This window comes from Cavia porcellus, unplaced genomic scaffold (genome assembly GCF_034190915.1).
Source record: "Cavia porcellus strain 051 isolate PalLab524CR breed Dunkin Hartley unplaced genomic scaffold, mCavPor4.1 scaffold_22, whole genome shotgun sequence".
Classification (NCBI taxonomy): Eukaryota; Metazoa; Chordata; class Mammalia; order Rodentia; family Caviidae; genus Cavia; species Cavia porcellus.
Genome location: NW_026947505.1, coordinates 14,032,454 through 14,054,092, shown reverse-complemented (window position 1 = coordinate 14,054,092; position 21,639 = coordinate 14,032,454). Strand labels below are relative to the sequence as shown.

The 21,639-nt window shown below is 40.9% G+C and overlaps 1 protein-coding gene across 2 annotated transcripts; it reads right to left on the bottom strand.

The window, feature by feature from the left end:
- Nucleotides 1-509: 509 nt before the first annotated feature.
- Vnn1 (vanin 1) lies at nt 510-20,896 on the bottom strand. Of its 2 annotated transcripts, XM_003465617.5 has the most exons (7): nt 20,400-20,889; nt 18,806-18,936; nt 14,974-15,166; nt 14,186-14,477; nt 12,380-12,738; nt 2,041-2,211; nt 510-986 (listed from the first exon to the last, which is right to left on the bottom strand). In XM_003465617.5, exons 1-7 carry the CDS (start codon nt 20,610-20,612, stop codon nt 804-806), a joined length of 1,542 nt encoding a protein of 513 aa, XP_003465665.1. In that variant the 5' UTR covers nt 20,613-20,889; the 3' UTR covers nt 510-803. The 2 variants fall into 2 exon arrangements, with proteins under 2 accessions (XP_003465665.1, XP_063089539.1); XM_063233469.1 differs by lacking the exons at nt 12,380-12,738; nt 14,186-14,477 and having other exon boundaries at nt 20,400-20,896.
- Between the last annotated feature and the right edge of the window lie 743 nt (nt 20,897-21,639).

The following is a 21,639-nucleotide window of genomic DNA, read 5'->3' as shown; positions in this document are numbered from 1 at the left end:
AAGCGTTCATCCCCACACAAGAATGTGAGAGGCAAGCGAGCAGGGAAGACGCAACTTTGCATCAGTTTGCCATGGCTGCTTTAACAAAGTGCCGCAGATTGGGTGACTTGAATGACAGAAATTTATTGTCTCGTGATCCTAGGGTTGGAAGTTCAAGACCCACGGGTTGGCAGATTTGGTTTCTCCTGAGATACCTCTCCTTGGCCTGTAGGTGGCTGTCTCCATTCTGCACAGGGTGTCTGAATTCTTCTTAGGAGAACATCCATCAGTCACAGGAATTTAGGATCACCCTCACAACCTCACCTTACCCTTCAAATACTGTCCCAAAATCAGTCACATTTGGGTGTATGGGGAGTTAAGGCCTTCAGTTTACTAACCTGGGTGACACTATTTAGCCCATGAGAGAATCGAAATGTATTTGTTCATGTAAGTAACAGAGGAAACAAAGTCAGAACTGAAGAAATAAATGTGATCATAGATTCAGACTTCTTATAAGTATATTAGGGTAATTTTTATGTACTTAATTGAAACTTTTATTTCTTCTGCATAATATGTGTGTAACACTCAGTTGGTACAAATACCTCAGTTCTAAGAAAGACAAACTCCAAAACAGCTTTTAAAATTTACCTTAATATCTATTATATTAACCTCGTATTTCTGAGATGTGTGTTAATGTAAATAAAGAGAAACATATATTAATCATTCACTTTTATCAGAATCCTGCTCTTAGCAGAAGCCCAGACCTACCCCATCTTCAACCATCATGTTTAAATTATCCCGAAGGAAAGACAAATGGAAATATTCTACCAACATAATGCATATAGGATGGGCATCAGCACCATAACCAGTCCTCTCAGCGCATGGGCCCCGAGGTCTATGGAAGCGTCCCGCAGCCCATCTCTGTCGTAAAACCTCCCGAACAGTGTGACGGTTAGGAGGGGCCTTGAGGTGGGCTGCAGGCTCTGCAAGCGTCCGTCACTCATCACCTGCATGCAACACAGAAAAGCAGACCTTTAATATATACAGCCCTGTGACGCAGCAGTCCTGTCACGATGGAGAGCCAATGAGAAATTGCTGGTCAAATTCTGCTCTATCAGAAATGTTTGGAGGATGGGAGGTGTCACTCCATGTTTGCCAAACACAAATCCTTGGGTTCCGTGTTCAGCACCACATGTACATGCACACACACACACATGTGCACCTGTATGCACACACACACATGCATGCACACATACAATATTTGAGAAACACACAATATTTGAGAAATATTTGAATGTGCAGAGGTAAAAAATTTTGAAAAACAAGCTATGGGACTAGCACGGATTGATTAGTATAAAAATGCCTGTCTATAATCAATACTCTAGAAATGTTCTTTCAGATAATTTTTTTTAAAGAAGGATCAGAAGCGAATGGTGAGGTGAGGTCTGAACTAAGCTTCTGTCACCTCCTCCTGTCATTCTCCCCAGTCTCCCCGGGCCCCCTCACCCCTCGTGCGAAGAGGAGTGCCAAGAGGAATCTGCAGGATTCCAGGAAGCACGTGGTTGGGAAGCGCCCATGTGCAGCAGGCAATTACTTCTGGGCACCAAAGTTTGTGCTTTCTTGTCAACACTTGTCAGGTTCTGTCCCCTTCTACTCTTCTCTCCTTTTCTCCAGCGGTCACACCGCGCCTGTACCCGCAGGAGGAGAGGGATCCTATCACCTTCCCAAACACACTCCTCAACAGTGGCCCCAATGGGATTCTCCGCTGAGGCTGAATTATCTTTGTCAGATCTCCTTCCTACTTCACAGACCTTAAGCAGCCCAGAATCCTTCCTCTGCCCGAATAAGATTTATTTCTTTCAATCCGAGGACACAGTGTCATGTTAGAAACTTCTAGACAAAAAGCTCAGCCTGTCCGGTGTCTTCCCTGATCCACAAAGATAATCTGGTCCTTTCTGAATGGAGATTTGTACATTTTGAAGCACATGAGTAAGGTTTTGATGTCAAGAAGTGTGTCTTCTTTTATGAAATTAATTGACCATATCAAGCAAAAGCTGTTACCTGAAATTCTCGGGGCGCAAGCTGAACTTCACTCAGTAGCACCTCAGGGAACACATACTGAGTCCCAAAAGTGCCACTGAGGGAGAACATCTCGAACCTGGTAGCGGCTGTGTCAACTGAGTCACCACAGCTCTGTACATTGGTAGTTTTGCACTTCAGCAGGGTGCAGACCTAGAAGTACAGCATGGAGGAGTCAGAGAAAGTCACACGTGTGTATTGACTTGATCTAATCATTACAATGTGTAGAATACCATGCTCTGCTCTTAGCCTATCTTTCTAGATTTTTGGTCTCCAACCCTCAGTTGTTGAACATCGAGAAGAAAAAAGCTGATAACAGTACAGTGTTCAAAGCATAATATAATACATCATATAATTACTGTTAATCTCATCTCAGTAAAGCTATGGTGAATTTTTCTAATTAATTCATTAATTTAATGCTAGCTGCTCTTTTATAAAAAAAAAAAAAAAAGGAATGAGAACACAATTGAGCCAGATGTGGCAGTGCACGCCTATAATCCCAGAAGCTGAAGCAGGAGGATCACTGTGAGTTCCAGGCCAACCTGGGCTACATAGTGAGTTGAGACCATATCTCAAAAATGTATAAAAAAATTAAAATACTCTATACGTAAAAAAGTTAAGTTCCAAACTGCAGGTTTGAGGGTAGCTTGGGGTACATAGTTCAAGGCCAGTCTGCACTACAAAGGAAGACCCTGTCTCAAAACAAACAAGCCACATCTTTTGTATATGAGCAAAGACTTTTCCGTATTTATACTTTTTAGCTATTTCTATACAAAAATCTCAGTAAAGGAGTCTTCTCACCACACAAATGGAAAGTTCGCTAAAAGCAAGATCCATTTAACTAGATCTGAATAGCATCTTTCAATCCACCTTCACTTCTTTCCAGATTAAAGTATTAATCTCTAGCTCATCTTCTTCCTCCAGGTTTATAGATGGCAGGCAGGCATTTCATGGCCAGGGTATTGAGATGAGAGAGAAATAACTTGTAGATAAAGGTAGAATGAATATGTGCTTCTATTTTGTTCCCTTATTAACCTATCAAAGCCAACACTTACTTTAAAATAGAAATAAACCCACAGTATAGGAAAATAGGACAGACCATAGCAGTTTTAGAAGTTGGGGTGCTGATACAAAAAAAAACAAAACAAAAAAAAAAAAACTGGTAACTGATTCAGGAGACCTAAGAAACCAAATCCTGAACTGGAGGTGAGGAAAGCCAAGACTCAATCCCATCTACCCTGGAGAGTACCCAAAAGATTCTATCACTGGGATCACTGGGCACCTCAAAGCTGAGAGTAATGTCGTGGTGACTAAGTAAGAAAACATAGTGACAGTTGTGAAGAGTCCCCTATGACAGATGAGCCAGTGACATCCTGTACTCCAATGGAAGACTGGGAATTTACTGCTGGAATACAAAGCAGATGGTCTTTAGATGGAGGGATGAAGGATACAGTTGATGGGGATTACATGAATGAAGTCATATTGAATGTTTACAATTATTTCTCTCTATTATCCCCAACAAGCACGCTGCAAGGCCATTTCTCCAGGTTGACTCCATAAAAGCCTAAATACAGATTTAGAAATAGAGTTGCCAGATAAAATATAGAATAGGACTTCCAGGTGAGCTCAGATCCAGGAATGTAGCTCGGTGGTAGAGAACTTGCCTAGCATGGATAGATACGACCATGGGTTCAATCTCCAACACCATAAAAGAAATTTGAAATACAATGAACAATTTTTAGTGTAATTGCATACTAACTATTGAATGAGATATATTTAAAATGTTGTTGTTTTTCTGAACTTCAATAGAGCCTATGTTTTTATATTTTAATTAAGAACCCTGTGGAGGAAGAAAATTAGAAGGATCTTAAAACCTGAAACTTGGATTCCAAAAGGAAGTTTCTAAAGGTGCTTACCTCAGAGATTCACCTAACAAAAGACCCAGCTAGCTCACCCTACTGTAAAGCTCAAGGTTGGTTGGCAAGTATGTAGTGCCCACATACTCAGAACTCTTAGTCAGACTGTGGTAATCCTCAAGCATCGCCAGATATCTGTTGAAAACTTTCAACATGAAAGAGATCAAAACAGGCAAGTAAAGGCGAAGGAACTAAAGACACTTATTTACAAAGATGGTGCCAAAAACTAAGAAGGAAGCTCCTGCCGTTCCCAAAGCTGAAGCCAAAGCAAAGGTGTTGAAGACAAGAAGATAGCATTGGAAAGTGTTCACAACCACAAAAAGGAAGATCTGAAGGTCACCAGTCCTTCTGCTGTGCAAGTCGCTGAGGTCCGCAAGGCAGCCCAGATACCCTCAGAAGAACTCACCCAAAGGAAATAAGACTGGTCCCTGTGTTGTCATCATCCTCTGACACGGAATCAGCTATGAAAAAGAGAGAGGATGAAACCACACTTGCATTCTTTATGGATGTCAAGGCCACCAACAAGCCCCGGACCAAACAAGCTCTGAAGAAGCTGTACAACATCGATGTGGCCAATATCCATGCCCTGACCAGCCCTGATGGAGAGAAGAAGGCTTATATTTGACCAGCTCCTGAGCACGATGCTCGGGACAGTGCCAGCAGAACCGGGTTCATTTAGACTGAGTTTACCTAAGTCTAAACACACATTGTTTTATCAAGAAAGGAAAAAGGAAAAGGAGGAGAGATGCAGGCAGGAAGGAAATCAAACCTATCCAGAGGAAGGAAATAGCAAGAAATCTTTTTGGTTTTTGTACTACTGTGACTTGAGCCAGGGGCCTTCACATTAATCCCTAGACCTTTTTCTGTATTTTAATTTTGAAACAGGATCTCTCTGATTTGCTAAATTGCTCAAAATGGATTGCTACTTGTAATTCTCCTGTCACACCTCCCAGAGTGCTAGAATTACAGATGTGCACTTCCGCACCTGGCTATCGGGAAAACTTATTCTCAGCAGCCTCAGAGATAAAAAAGAAAACACTACATCCATGAAGCCACAAAAACATGACAGGAAGAAAAAAGAAAAGGTCAGAAAATTGAAAAAAAAAATCTGAGACAGAATTTAGGTTTCCAAAAAGAGGAAATTGCAGAAGGATGAAAGAGACAAAGGAAGAAATTCTTCAAACATTTTAGAGAGTCTATAAAAAAGGAGAGTGACAGAAACCAGAGTAACTTCAGAATTCTCAGTAGGAACGCAGCAAAGGAGAAAGAAAGGCCTTCGCGCTTCTGAAGGAAAATTAAAACCACCTGTTCGATACTCTGAGGAAGAGATGCTAAGAAACCCGAGGCTAATTTTTAGCATTATGATAGAAATTCTAGCAATACTAATGTTCGCTGATTAGAATGACATTGGACTGGTTTCTTGAGTTCAATTTCAGCATATGTAGAGATGGGGACAGCTATCACAAAGAGAATGAGAGATGCGATGGTAGTTACTATTGTCTTCCCTAATTTGGAACATGAGGACCTAAAAAGCCTCCAAGGATTTGATTAGTTCTATAATATACAATAAGTATATAAGGTGGGTGAAGATGGGGACAACTATTTGTAAGAAACTAGAGACAGTTAGATAGGCAATGAAGATCTCCAGTGGGCTTGCTGCGAAATCTGTATTTCTTTAAATTGTTTTTTTTAACTGCTATGTTCTGTTTTGATATGTTTAATCTTACTCTCTTTGAGATGTAAAACAAATGTGTAGGACTGATAACCATATTACTAAGCTCTTGTTCGATCATAGAGCAGAACGGTTTGCAGTGTCACTTTATGAATGTCATTCTAAATACTTTCTATACTAAATACATTCTAAATACTTCTATAACATGAACAGCTATTTCTAAGATGACAATGTGTAACTTATCAACCAGCAATTTCTTACCGTTTGTTTTTCTGTAAGTTTGTATTACTTCTACCCTTTTTTTTATCTCCATGTATTCTTTTGTTTCCTTTTCTTTAAATAAAAAAAAAAAACCACCTATTCAGTCTATACCCTGGAAAACACTTAACTGAACTTCAAAGAAGGATATTTTCAGACATTTAAGTCTTGAAAAACTTACTTCCCAAGCTTACTTTTTGGGGAAAATTTAGCAAAACAAAGAGAATATAAAACAAAACCAAGAAAGGCAGGGCACAGAAAACCAACATGGAGGAGCAGTAAAAAAAACTTTCCCAGGAAAAGGAAGGGAAATTCCAGGATGAAACACTGAGAGCATCGAGTTCAGATTGCAGCTGTAGACTCAAGAGACACTCGTGTTGGAGGACTGGCGCCAGCAGGAAGGAGGCCAGGAGGAAGAAACAGAGACAGGGAAACAGACAGTTGCTACAGAGATAATAAATGAAGGCTCAAGGTGACAACTGGCAGAAGGAAGAGGGAAAACAAACTGAGAAAAGTTGATCTTTTTGATTTAGGATTATCTGATGAAAATGACCTTGGAGGAAAATTGTTCTGGACGTCATTGGAAGGTATGGAAATTTTGACCCAAAAAAAGCTGAAAATTAAATCTTAAAGACAAGGCCATTAATAACTGTGGGGAAAACACAGAGAAAAGAATGTACAACCCATGTGCTTCTTGGAATGAAGCTTACATAGTCATACTGTTATAAATAGTGCATAATGAAATATGTAAAAGTTATGAAGGAATGAACTGTATTACAAAGCTAATGTGGCAGAAAATAAAAGATAAAGACCAAAAAGGATGCATTTTAAAAAATGAATTATAATAGGTAATATTATAGGCAGCTAAGTTAGATGGAAATCTGGTAGCAGTCATACAAGGCTGGGCCCTCAAGCAGCCAGAGCAGGAGATGAGAAGATATCAGAACTGACTGGAGATCACAGTGGCCAGATTTACATACCACCCTACGGGATGAACAGAGGTTCAGGATTCTTGGTATCACCCTTCTGAGATTTCCCATAATCTCACTATCACATTAGGGACGGGCCATCCTCTCCCACTCACTAAGGCTAAGACTAAAACTGCTCAAATTGTTCGGCAAGATGGTGCATGTCTGTAATCCCAGCACTCAGGAGGCTGAGGCAGGAGGATTTCCAGGAGTTAAGAGACCAGCCTGGGCTACAAAGTGAATTCAAGGCCAATCTGAGCTACATAGTGAAAGCTTGTCTCAAAAAAAAAAAAACTGCTAAAACTAAAAACATGATTAAGACTATAGATTTTCACTGGGGATTTAGCTCAGTGGCGTAAGCACCTGCCTGGCAAGCCCAAGGTCATGAGTTTAATCCTCAGTACCAAAAAAAAAAAACAAAACAAGACTATAGATTATCAACCCAGGTTTATGATGTCTCATGTCCTTGCTAACATTAGATCAATATTACATAAGTGTCTATACTCTCAACCTTATTGGTTGACCGTAGTTTTGACCCATATTGTACCCACCTCTTGATTTTGCTCAATAAAGCTTCCTTTGAGAGTTGGGCTCATTGATAACCCACTAATGACCCCTCCCGTCGCACAGGAGCTACTCCCATTCCCCATTCCCTACTGGTACTCCCATTGCTTTTCTCCTACTCCTAAATTTTCCCACTCTTAACCTCCATTGTGCCTTAAGAATTCATTCTTTGACCCCAGGAACACACACTCTGCATATCTGACATCTAGCATTTCCCTTATATCAACATGAATTGTAAGTGAAAACTCGTAACAGTCACAAGTGCTCTGAGTATTACAGACAGCTAAGTTAGTTCCAGATATTGCAGGCAGGTAATCAGGGCTGGACCCTTGGCACAGAAGACAGTTGTGACCAGAGCACATTCACTGAAGGCCAGGCTTCAAGGAAAAGAGGACCCACTACACCCACATACTTCCTGTAGGCATAAACAGCAGTGGTGGACATTCTAGGGACAGGGACAGGGAAACAGACAATTCCTAAGGAGATAATAAAGGAAGGCTCAAGATGACAACTGACAGAAGAAAGAGGGAAGAAAGACCTCCCCAGCCAATTCCTTCCTGGGAAATCTATTGAGAACCCTGCATGCCAATCATGCTGCTTACCACTAAATTTACTAATTAAGTCAAAGTTTCTCAAAATTGTGAAAGAATTGTTTCAATGAAACCCCATAGATAAGGATTAAAGGCCCAGGTACTGAGAGACAAGAAGGAGAGACAAATCCAGGGTGTGTTATCATTGTCCCTTCTCCAGGACAAGTTAGGTCCTCCAGGGTCATGCTCTAATTTCATATGGCACTTTTCCTCTGAAGCATTTGCCACAACCAAAGTCAAATAGCAATCATCTTAATTTCCTGTTCAGTACGTATCACTACTCCCTTTAGACATAGCTCTGCAAGGCAATGCTTCCATCTCTCCTCGTCTTAGTATCTCTAGCTTGTTGGTACAAGCCTGTGTGTGATGGGTATTGCATAAATAGCTGGCAGCTAACACTTGATCCCCATGACACAGATGAGGATAAAGGAATCGGAAGAGTTCAGACATTGGGCCAAAACCAGGGTGTTACTACACGGAGAAGCAAACACTTGCCCAAGATTTTATGAAAGTGCTATCCGTCCTGTTTACTCAGGTCCCTGAATTTGAACCGTAGTTTTTAGCAGATGTTTTATCTCTAATTTCGTGTATCACTGGGGAATTCCAAAAGCCCCAGAAGCTGGTTGTTTCCAGGGCTCTGAACTTGGGGAAAGGATCTGGAAAAATCTAAGGAAGAAAACCCCTAAATGCATCTGGTAAAAAGAATTAATCTTTTTTTCTATTATTTATTTGTTTTGATTCCTTAAAATATTCAGGCTGCTCCATCTCCCATGGTCCTATAGCAATGGCTCTAAATCTTTTTTTGTTTGTTAATTTTTCTGGGTTTTTTTGTTGTTGTTGTTCTTTTTGAGACAGTGTCACTGTACAGTTCAGGCTGGCCTTGAGTTCACTTTGTAGCTCAGGATGGTCTTGAATTTGCGACAATCCTCCTGCCTCAGCCTCCCAAGTGCTGGGATTACAGGCGTGCACCACCACGCCTGGCTCAATTGTTCTAAATCTTTACTTTCTTCAAATCCTTCAAGCTGATTTACTCAAGCTTAACCACTCCTTACACTATAGAAAATGCAACCACTTCCTTCTTTCTCCACATCCTTCAAAGTGTTACAAAATCATGTGTATGTACCACCTGACACTAATGAAAGGTAGGGGTTTATTTCATCTTTACTTCATTTTCTTTCTCTTTTGGTTAAGAAGTAGCTTGTAATGATACCAGAGGTTTTCTTACATATCATAGCATCATAATTAGACTTTGAGAGATTATCAGCATTATACAGTTAACAAAATCCCTTGCCCTCAATATCAAAATCCAAATATCCCTAAAAATAAAGGGTTTTTCTAAACCATTTGACATTAAAATCAAAGTGCAATAAACAGGAGACTGTAATGGACTTATTTAAGCTATTTTGGATGAATATTTCCATGTTTTACAATAGCTGACTTACGTGTTTTTATTTAGGGTGTTGACCCAGACTCTGCTGGTACTACACCTGATAGTGTCAAAATTCTTCTACAATTGGAAAATTCCAAATTGTAAAACATGCATAGTGCCAGGAGAGGTCCTCTATCGCTTTGGAGTATTGAATCCTCTTATATTTGTATCCTTGTCCCTTTTGCTTCTTTTCCTCAGGCCTATACAGATAGTCAAGGCTCTGTCATCTGTTGGAAGGAAATTAAACTTCTGACCATGAGTCTCTGTCTAGCGCTGTCTTGTTACCCTTTTCAAAGCTTTTTGCAGGAAAAAATTCACTCACTCCCTCAGTGTCTTGACTTCCCTTCTCAAACACCATCAATTGTGTTTCACTCGGTGAGCTCAGGTTATGCCACCAGGACTGTGCCCGCCCGTTAATGCCAATAATGCTAAATGTATTTCATAAACTTGCCTCACAACTTCCTTCAGCTGAGAGCTTCTACAATTTTTGGCTTCCACAAAAGTTCTCTTTGTAAATTCTTTTATTCCTCAATCACACTTGTACATTCCTATTCCTCTATTTCCTGCCCAAACACTGCAGTTCCTAAAGGCTCCACTTCTCCTGCCATCTTTTACTGTCTACAAAACCATGTTTCCCCCAAAAGAAGACCTATTTGGAAAATAAGGGCTGGTGGTTACCACAGTGATGGCCAGTGTCATGCAGACATTCCACCTCACTCTGCTCTTGCTCAGCAGCTACTCTGTAAGTGCAGGTAAATGAGACTGGCATTTTTTATTTCTCATTTTCAAGACTGATTATGTTCTGATTAGGTCTTATTTTCAGAGAAACATGGTAACCTCCTCTGCAAAGCCATTCATTTTTGGAGGTTTGATCATCAACTGTGTCCTGCTGATTCTCAAAAACCAATATTTCTAAGTCCAGTCTTCCTCGAGCATTAAACGCGTACATTCAGTAGCTTTATTAGGTGGATCCAATTCTACATCCCATAAGTGTTTCAACACTAGCAGGTCTGAAAATGAACTCGGTGTCTCCCCACTGCCACCTGATTCTCTTCTCTAGCATCCAGATCTCTCGAAGCCATCTCATCCACCTAGCCACTCTTGCCAGGAGCCTAGCATATTCTAGACCCTTTATTCTACTTTCTGGTTCCATATCAAATTTTCCACTGAGTTGTTGCCCCAATATTTCTCTCTATTACCCCATGCATCTATTCCTACTAACCTAATCTTGGTCCATATCCTAATAGTACCATTTTATTAGTTTATCTAGTTTTTTAACCTTAGATTCAAATTACATTGCATGCTAAAGTAGCCTGTTCAAAAGCAGATCTAATCACATCAATCTCTGACTGCCAGCAATAGAATAAAGTGCGGCTCTTAAGTACACAAGGTAGGAGCTCATGGGGTATGGTGCTGGGTCCAGGCTAATCCTCTGCCAGCTTTTCATGTTATACACCTCCCACACATGCTGGTCTTCCACATATCCATGTTCTAGCTCATCTTCCTGCTACATCTAGACTTTCCCTTGGTGAGGGAAAGTCTCTCTTCCATCCAGATCATACTATTAGCTCTAGAAACTGCTTTAGATCCTGAAGTTAGACTCAGGTCAGCCCTATTCCTCTTACAACAAAATGTGCCTACTAAGTTCCTTCACATGAGAATCTCTGCTGAGATTATCTGTTCAAAGGCTTTACTGTTATCCTACACGCAAAATTTCTCAAAAGGAGGGTCTGTGCTTCTTTATCTTCACATCATTAACACTGACTGTCTACCTGTCTTATAGCTGAAACTCAATAAATGTTTGTGAAGACATACAAGCACTGGTAGAGTGCTTATTAAAGCAAACAATGTTATGCCATCAGTATCATGCCAGCATTCAAAGGCACTCAGTCTCAAGGAATGCTGTGACATAAAGTGAATTTGATGAAATTAAGTGTACAACGTTCAGGGAGCACCCAGGTGAAGTACCTAACCCAGGCAGGAGGGGCAGTGGATTCTGCGGGAGTGTCATGGTGAAGACAATAACTGAAATCACTATGAGAGAACAAACCACAAACATTCACAGATTCTGCCAGTGCTGGTGAACAGGAAGTAGACAAACACATCAGTGTGGCGGAACCGGGGCACATGTGAATGGAGGTGAAAGAGAGGGATAGAGAGCCAGAGAGGACCACATGGCAAGACTTAGTGAACTTTTAGGTTGGAGAATTTGCCCTTTCAATTGTCAGTGATGAACTGTAAGAAAGTGATATAGTGAGAAGGGGATTTTCATGATTGTTTCACTAATAGTGTAGGGAATGGGGTGAATAGAGGTGAAATGATTAAAGGAACCCTGTTAGGTGGGTATTGCGGGTGCCCAAGTGAGTGGATGGAGCCAGAGTACAGAAGAATAGAGCAGGTTCCATCTCAGTGCTTCATGATAGCTTGCTCTTTAAGTCAAGGGCTAGGAGACATCAGAGTCTGCAGCAACAAACTATTCTACTGAATAATCCCAGACACAACTGCAGTTGTCTCCAGCACATTCTTAGTGTCAAGCTCTTTATAAAGCAGGATAGGCAATAGTGAACAAGGACAGATAATGTCTAAATTTTAGGTTAGGTACAAGTATTTAATTGTCCATCAAAATCACCTATAATGTGAGTAACTTTTAACGTCAATCCCACAAATGAATATTATGTCTTTTTTCTAACCAGTTTAAAATTGGACTGACATAGAATTGCAAGATTAAAAAAAATAGAATTGCAAGATTTAGCAAATAAAAATAGGCTGCCCAGCTAAATTTGTTTCAGCTAAAGAAAAAAAAATAGTTGTGTTCCCTAAAGAGAGACACACTTACAGCATACTAAAATCACTGTTTATCCAACATTCAAATTTATCTACGCATCTGTATTTTATGTAGTAGCTCTCCTGACCCCAAACATTACCTGGAGATAATATTGCCCTTCGGCAGTGTGCAGCCCATCAAATGCTCCTAAGGCATAAACTTCATCTGACCTCTTCTCAGACATCTGGTAGCTTAGATGACAGCAGAGATCTTTCTGGCAGACTGTATAATTTCCTGTGATTCCTTTGAGCTCCACAAAGATGTATTCGTCATAAAAGACAGTTCCCTTAAATTCCTGGTTTCTCACTGAGAAGGCTTCAATACTGCTGGCATAGGAAGTCCAATTCACTTCAGGGCGGTAGGGGTGAGAATCCAACTGGGACACGAGGAGTTTTCCCTCTTGGGTCTCCATATCATAATGAAATTTTCTGGGAGAATCTGGTGCATAAATGCCACTTCCTGGGAGTAAGTAGTTGAAAGTATGGAGCGGAAATGTATTTCATAGTTATTGTTATTGTTATTGTAAACTCAAATGATTGTTTCACTTCGTATAAGTCACACAGTTCATTAATTTTAGTAAAATATGCTGATAAGGAGTCAAAGAAATGAGACAAAATCCAATAAAATATGACATGAGGAAGGAAAAGCTTTACATAAAAACAGAAAAGGAGTATACATTCATGCTGAATAAAAATAAATATACACAATAATTTAGACTGAGATTAATTTTACAGCATGTCACCTGCTAGAAGTATAAAATTCAAGAATTAGATAGGAAGCCACATGCAGTAATCTCAGCTCTCCAGGAGAGGAGTTAGGGGGACCATCAAGTTTGAGTCAGCTTGGGCAATTTAGCAAGTCTCTGACTCAAAATAGATTTTATAAAGGTCTGTGGATGTTCTTCCTACTTCCCAATATCTATCCCCCATTTTGCGCCTTATTTACCCTCTCATACAGGGGAAATACTGCAATATTTAAACTTGTGTGTCTAATTTATTGCATTTAAAATTAAGGTCTTGAGGTGCAGCCATTTACCTCAAAATGGCCCGAGTTCGTCCTTCTCTATGGCAGTAATACTCCATTGTATATGAATAGTTTCACCAGGCAGTGGGGAGGGACAGGGAAGGGAAGAGAAAAGATAAAATGAGAAAATGGAAGGGAAAAATGGAAGCAAAGCTTTTGTAAATAGGGAGGGAACAAAGGTGGAAGGAAAGGAAGGAGAATGGAAAAAAAGAACTAAGATACACTATGTACAGGTACAAATTTCCTATGATAAATGTGATTATTATGCATACCAAACATGCACCAATGAAAAATAAATAAAAACCCCAAAAGGAGGGTGTGCAAATGTAGATCAGTGCAAGGGCCCTGGATTTCATCCCACATGTCAAAAATAAATGAATACATAGAAACATAAATAAATAAAGTTGGAAATAATTATATTGAGAAGTACATGTTATTAAAAGTTGATATGTTCCCCCGCCCAAATCCATTTTATTCCAAGGGGAAAGAGGAATAAAAAAGAAGAAAAAATAATGTTGTTATGTGGCACATATCCTGTGTAATACTGTAAAGACTACAGAGATACAGGTTTGGGATTTTTTTTTCTTTTTTGGTCTTTCTGAGACAGTGTCTCACTCCACAGTTCAGACTGGCCTCGAAATTGCAATGATCCTCCTGCCTCAGCCTCCCAAGTGCTGGGATTACAGGAGTGTGCTAGCACCCCTGGCTCAGTCTGGGAGTTTCTATTTTTAGTACCACAAATATCTTTTGTGCAACAATTATTAAATACTTGCTTTTGTAGAAACTTTGGATTTCATGGAAGCATGTAGGATTCAAGAGTTAGTTTATCTATTGTCAAAAACAAAAGATCTGGTAAAGCTGAATCCCACAGACCACACATTACCTGTCATCCTCAGCAGAGGGTTATGCAAATTGGAGGCCAGGAAATTGACCCCCATGCCCATTGCCCAAGCCGAGTGGAATTCAACGGCTGACAAATGCGGCAGAACATTCATCCAAGCCGTGGGGAAGAGGACGGTGTCCACGTGGCTGTCTTTCACCAGCATGACAGCAGGGTCATGGAACAGTACATCAAAGCACGTGAAAATGCCAAACTTCCCGAAGGCGGTGTCAAAAGTCACAACCTCAGCCTCCTTGGGGGTATCGAACTGATCTTCATTCATGAAAAGATGTCGCTGGGATAAACAGGAGATTAAAGCAAAAGGAGCCCTTTTAAGGTGCTGCTCCAGATCTCACTGCTCCTGGGAGGGTGGACGCTCACGTCTGCTTAGGCAGTGCCAGTTTCATCTGGGGTCGGGGTCCTCACAGGGAAAAGGGGGGCAGAGCCCCTCTGGAGGGATGTAGCCTGCAGTTCAATCCTCACATTATGGACGTGGGCTGGGGCACCCTTAACTCTAAGCTTACAAGGTAAAGGAGAGAAACGTATAACTCTATTTGCCAAGGGAACCTAATCGGTGCTTGGGAGCAATGAATTTGATTTGCTTCTCTATCCTCAAGGCCAAGTCTGTCCAGTGAGTTTCTAAATCTCTCTCCACACCTAGCCATTTCTTTCCATTCTTTGGTCCTGCTCTGTCTCTAACGCATTCTTCTGATCAATTATAACAGTTTCCCTCGCTTGCAAACTAATTCATTAAGCAGTCAAATACCTGCTTCTTGGCACATTTACCTTACCTTGTGGTATCGGGCCACCAGCTTTCCCTGAGAATCAAACACCACATTCGTGTTGTACTGGTAACGACCGTCGGGGGGACACTGAGGGTCACTTGTGTTGCATGGCTTCTTGTCCCCTATATTTGCCACCACGTAGATAGCATTGCCCTTGGCTAGGCAACTGAGTCTTCTTTGTACTGGAGCGAGGCCAAATCTGGTAAATATTCACAGGAAGAAAAAACTTTCAATTCAAGCTTTGTTTTTAACTTAGTTCAGAGTGATAATTGCCTGAACCTCTTTTCTCCTGTATACAAAAATAAATTCTCAGTAACAGTAGAGAAAAGAGAAAGATTAAGATGAAAGGGGACCTGGGCTGGGAGCACATGTTTATGATCCTAGAGATGTGGGAGAATGAGGCAGACAAGTTTCAGCCCCGACTGGGAACTCAGTGACTTAGAGAGATCCTGTCCCAAAATTCTAAATTTTAAAATAGGACTGACGATGTAATTCAGTATGAAGGTTCTGAGTTCAATTCCTAGATGAAAGAAGGAGAAGAAGAAGGAAGAAGGAGAAGAAGAAGAAGAAGAAGAAGAAGAAGAAGAAGAAGAAGAAGAAGAAGAAGAAGAAGAAAAGAAGAATATGATGAAGAAGACAAAGAAAAAGAAAAGATGAAGGAAGGAAGACAAAAAGGAAGTTCAGAAAAAAGCCCGTGCAGGAGGGAATTAGGCTGTAACAAAGCCCTCTAGGGTAAGATTCCAGGCCACCTACATATTTTCTTCATAGCACAGTACCCTGTATCATCACCTGTGCTCACATATTCACCTTTGTGTTCATCTGTAAATGTCTGCAGCATTATATAGATATTATGGGGGAAAACCCACACATCGTGCCCCCGAACCCACGCCTGAGAGCTAAGGGGCGCCGCAAATATTTTGAATGAATGAACCAAAACTTGGAACCAAGAGGATCCTAGGAAGATGGTACAGTAGGAACACCAGGAATCTGACTTCCTCCTGAGACAAAAGTGTCATTTGCTGAATCTGTCTGATGAATTATTTTGGATCTGTATCATAAACTCAAAGGTTTACACCTTCCAGGGATGCCTGGGAATATAAAGTTTAGTTAAATTCAGCTGTAACCTCAGGAATGGTGATTGATTCCACACCCTCGTCACCACCAGGAGCTGTGTGCCTGCTTCTGGAGCAGCTTGTGGGTAATTTATGTGAACAGGATGAGACCATAAAGCATGCTGTCCTCTAAACCCCAAGGCTATGAATGCGGATTACTGGGGCTGCTTCTACTCGGGGAAATAGAGGCACAGAGGCCGGCAGACACCTCTGCTCCCTCACACCCTTTCAGGATCACTGTGTCATTCCAAGCCCTCCCTTCCCACTGAAGTGACCACCACAGTTTTTTAAAAAGCAACCTTTTTCTTTTATTTTCATTTCCTTTCTTTTCTTTCCTTCATTTTTTACTTTTTTTCCTTTTTGGAGGACAGACATTTAGTAAGTAAGCATATATATAGAAGTGAACAAGAGAGTTTAGAAAGGCACCACATATGTCTGGGGAAAGGTAGGCTTAGAGAAAAAAACCTGAGATGACTTTATGTTTATACCTCACACTGATTCCCCACAGAAAAAAAATCTGCAACAGAAAAAGGAGGATAAGAAGGAGAAAAAATATATCAACCCCCTGAAAATGAAGAGTCTAATTTCCAGAGCTACAGCATCACAAGATTCAAATATTCAATTATCAACAATTTATAAAGAATATAAAGAAAGAAGAAAGTACAACCCATTCAGAGAACACAAAGCAAACCAAAAGAAACTACCCGTGAAAAAGACCAGATGCAGGTTTGCAACACAGACTTTATAGTTAACAGTCTTAAAGATGCTCAAGGAACATGTGGGCAAAGTCAAATATCACAAAGAAAAAGCCTAGAAGAAACTGAAAGGAAAGTTTGGAGCTGAAAATCACTACAACTGAGGTAAACATGAAAGGAATTCAAAGGTTTGAGCAACCCACGTGTAGTGGTTGATTGATTGTGTCAACTTGAGACTGTTAGAAGCTAACTAAATTGGTTTAGCAATTCTACACCCAAGGATGTAGAAGAAGACCCACCCTTGGGTGGCTCATCACCTGGAGGTATAAAAGGGAAGGAGGAAGGACAAATGCATTCCATTCTTGGGAGAAGCGCTGGTCTTCATCTTTGGTTTGGACCTCATCTCCTGGCTTCCAGTGTAGACTTCTCAGCTTTCCGGCACAGACTCTTCAGCCTTTCATCATAGAGCCTTTGGCCTTCTATCGCAGACCTATCAGCTTGCTGGTGTGGACTTGCACAAGACACTAGGGTGAACTCCAGACCTTGGACCCAGTCCAAAAAATGGACATCTGAGATAGCAGACACTTCTCAGGTGAAGAAGTACAAGTAACAAAATGAATTTATGAAAACGTTTGACACCATTGGTCATTTGAGAGATGAAAATCAAAACAGTGCTGAGATTCCACCTCACTCAAGAAAGAGTGGCTGTTATCAAGAAATCACCAATAAGAAATTCTAGCTGTGAAGAGAAAGGAGCACTTATCCACTGTTGGTAGGAGTGTAGACTGGTGCCTACACTGTGGAAATCAGTGTGAAGATTCCTTAGAAAATCAAAGCTAGCAGTTACATTTGAACCAGTTATTCTTCTTGGTGTCTTCCTGAAGGAATTAAAAGCATCCTACCACAGTGATATATGCACACTCATGTTTGTAGCACTGCAGTCTGTAATAGCTAAATCGTGTAATCAACCCAAATGCTTGTCGACCAATGAATAGATAAAGAAGATGTGGTTTTTAATGTGATGGAATACTACTTTGCCATAAAGAAGGATAAGCTTGAGACATTTCTAGGTAAATGGATGCACCTTGAGACTCTACTGTTAATGAAATAAATCAGATGCCCATGTTTAAATACCACACTTTTTCTCTGGTGTGAGATACTAAAAGTATAAATAAGGACCAAAATAGATAATAGATATTGGGAAATGGGAAGAAAGTGTTCAAATGGGAAGGGGAATGTTTGAAATGTTCAAAAGGGAAAGGGAGGAGGAAAGGAAGGAAAGAACAAGAAAAAAGAATAGAAAGAAAAAGTGGAAATAAAGCTTTTGTAAACAGTGAAGGGGAAATAGTACTGAAGGAAAGGAGGGGAATGGGAGAAAAAGAAACCAGATATATCATGTACAGGTAGAAATTCCCTACAGTGGATGTTATCATTATGTATAGCTATCCTGTGCCAGCAGGCCGGGTGTGGTGGTGTTCGCCTGTAATCTCATCCCTGCAATCTCAGCACTCAAGGGTGAGGCAGGAGAACCACCGTGAGTTCAAGGCCAGCCTGGGTTACAAAGTGAGTTTGTAACCAGCCTGAACTGCATAGCGAGACACTGTCTCCAAATAAATAAATACAGACATGCATACATAAAATGTGCTGATACCATTTTTTAAAATTTTGGCTTCTGAAAATAAAATTTAAAAATTGAATTAATGTATGTGGAAAAAGTAAATAAAATCATCACGCTCATAAAATTAAAAATCGAATACATAGAAAAAGAAATGAGAAGGGAAATAAGTGTGTCTCCGTGCAAAAAAAATCAACTAAATACAAAGGAAAACAGTAACACAAGGAACGAGAGACAGAAGTACCAGCCACACAGGAAACCCGCAGTGAAGTGACACAGGGAAGTCCTGCCTTATCTTTAATTTTCAGCGCTAGCACACTGACTAACACAGGACCTACACTACGGTCACCAACTGCACTTTCCTAGCTACAACACAGTGGTGACCCTGAGAAGATTCTTTACATTTGTTCCTTTACCTGTTAGGGTTATCACAGGGGATCCAGTTCACTTGAGGGTCTGGGATATCCTCCAGGTATGAGTAGATCGATGTCCTGGTGAAGATCATACCATAAATACCATCTTCTGGAGTCACAATGATCTGTGCACCCTGTTGAAAACATAGCTAATAAAACTTTTCCCAAATGGACAAAAATCAAGGAGGTGGGTACACTAACACTTTTAACTAATCGGTTTCTGTGTTTTTACAGCTTCCTGTCTTTTCTCAAGCACTTCAAGTGTCCCATCCTGCTATGTTAGTTTCTGTAGGACCCTTTCAGTCCTCCGTGACCACACACAGCTTTGCAGGATATCTGCGGCTCCCATAGCCTCTGCAATGATTAACTACAGGCCCGGTGCATCACCAAAGCCATTGCCTTCTTGAACTTTGACCAATCCTTGGACCTGGCTGTGGCAGAACTGATCTGTAACTCAAATGCTGTTTACTTGCTTTTCTACTGCAACTTCCCTTGCCGGAACCTTCAAACAGGACTCCTGCTCCTCACGAGGAGGGGTCCTCGGGCTGCCTGGCCAACAGAAGCCTAGAAGGACTTCCTGAACTAACCCTACAGCTTTGGATTAGAGAGTCACCTTGAAAGGTGCTGTAGCCTTTAAGGAAACAGTTGGGCAAAACATGAAAAAGAACCTCAGAAACTCCTGGTAACCTCTTAATTTTAATATCTGTGATGACATACTGTGTATTCTTTGGCTGTGGTGGTGCACACTTGTAATTCCAGCTACTGAGGAGGCTGAAGCAGTATGGCAGGTTAGATGAAACTTTTTTCTCAAAACAAATTTTAAATAGGGCTATGATACAGCTCAGTGCTTCCTGGGTTCAAGCCTTCAAGCCTCAGTACAATAAATACAGACATATCCATGAACTTTATGAAACTTTCTACATTCCTGTCATATATCTGATCTCCATTGTTTGTTTTTGGTACTGGGAATCAAACTCTAGACCTTATGCTTGCCAGACAGACACTGTACTGCTGAGCTATATCTTCAGTCCCTACACCTGCTATTTAAACAGTTGTTTAATCATCCAAACCACACACTTATTCTGTATTATTTGCTTCAAATTTAATCATTCAACTAAAAGACTTGGCAAAAATTAACATATACACTTTTATCTTGTAATTAGAATCAAATATGAAGTATATAATATACACTAGTAATTTGCAACTTCGATCTGATAGCTCTCAACCTGTAAATTTACCTGAGAACGTACAAATTCTTAAGTGACCAAGAGTACACCGTGACACTGAAGCTCCAAGCACAGCACCAGGTCCCTGCCCCATTGATCCTCCAGCCCCACGACAATGCTGCATTGACAACTTGCTCAAAGTTCTGCTGCTCCTGAGGGTTGACCAGAACCCACTGATCACTGTTAGGGCAGTAGACCGTGTCCTTGCTCTAACAGTATGAGCAGAAAGTCGGATTCTGGTGGTCACCAATGATCTCAGCTGTCCTGATACACACACCACCCAAAAGTGTGACCGACCCTGATGAGGACCTGTGTCTCAATTCCCAGATTTCCCACAGAATTTAGCACGGGAGAGGTAGGAGAGACAGTACCTGCTTGGCTGCTGATATGATTGCTGCCTCGAGAAGGTCCAGGTTCCGATTCATTAATGCCAAAGCCTCTTCAGAAGACACAGGGGTTAAGGTAACATTAGGCAGAATCACGGCATGCTCATAGACAGCTGCAGTGAAAGTAGCCGAGGAGCTGACTTTTAAAAAGCAGAAAACTAAAAATGTTGCCGAAACCAGCAGCTGAGAAGGGATCATGCTGAAATTCAAAGACTGCTTTAAGCCAGGAGATGGCTTGCTATTTATACAAGAAAGCACAGTGTGTCACATGACTCCAAGAACAGAGTATCTTAAAGATAAACTACAAAAGCTGTTGGGCACGGTGGCACACACCTGTGATCCCAGCACTTGGGAGACTGAGGCAAGAGGATCACTTTGAGTTGAGCCAGCCTGGTCTACATAGTAAGTTCAAGTCCAGCCTGAACTATGTAGCGAGAAAAAACAAAATCAAAACAAGCTAACCTTCGGAAAACTTTATGGCTTCATACTATTCTGAGATAACAAAAGACTCTCTTTTCTTGCAAAAATGATTTGAGAGTAGAACTCAGGAAATGTGGGTGTGTTCACTTTGCAGGGCTGCCTAGCAACATTCCAGGAACTGGGTGGTGTAAGCAACAAAAATGCATTGTTCTGGAGGGGAGAAATTGGAAGATACCAGCAGGGCTGGCTCCTCTTTGGGGTGCGAGAGGAGGAAATGGTCTGGCCTGTTCCAAGACTCGCAGATGGCTATCTTCCTATTTTTCTTCAACTAGTGTTTCCCTTTCCTGTATATGTTTGTGTCCAAATTCTCCTTTTTTATCAAGAATCAGACATTAGATTTAGTACCACCAGACTCCAGTATGACCTCATCTTAACTAAACGAGATGTCAAACAGCTCTGTTTTCAAAGGATGCCACCTCCTGAGACACTGGGTTTCAGACAGGAACTTTTGTAACTCATGTATTTTAGATTTTCAGCATCAAGTAGTATGTGTGATTTTATTATAGGCAGCAAATTAGATAAAAGTAAATATATATTCAGAGACAGCCTGGACCCCAAAGAAGTCAGCAGGAAAAAAAAGATATCAAGATTGTGGCTGAAGGAATGTCTGAAAAAACTTCTCAAAATAATGATGTAGGCTAGGTGTGGTGGCACACACCAGTAATCCCAGCTTTGGAGAAGCTGAGGCAGGAGGATTGCTGAGAGTTTGAGGCCAACCTGGGCTACAAAGTGAGTTCAAGGCCAG

Coding starts and splice junctions, on each gene's coding strand:
- Vnn1 (XM_003465617.5), bottom strand. CDS start 20,612: ATGATCCCTTCTCAGCTGCTGGTTTCGGCAACATTTTTAGTTTTCTGC. Junction 15,167..18,805: donor CCCTGTGATAACCCTAACAG/GTAAAGGAACAA, acceptor AATATTTACCAG/ATTTGGCCTCGCTCCAGTAC. Junction 2,212..12,379: donor AAGGGCAATATTATCTCCAG/GTAATGTTTGGG, acceptor CTGTACTTCTAG/GTCTGCACCCTGCTGAAGTG.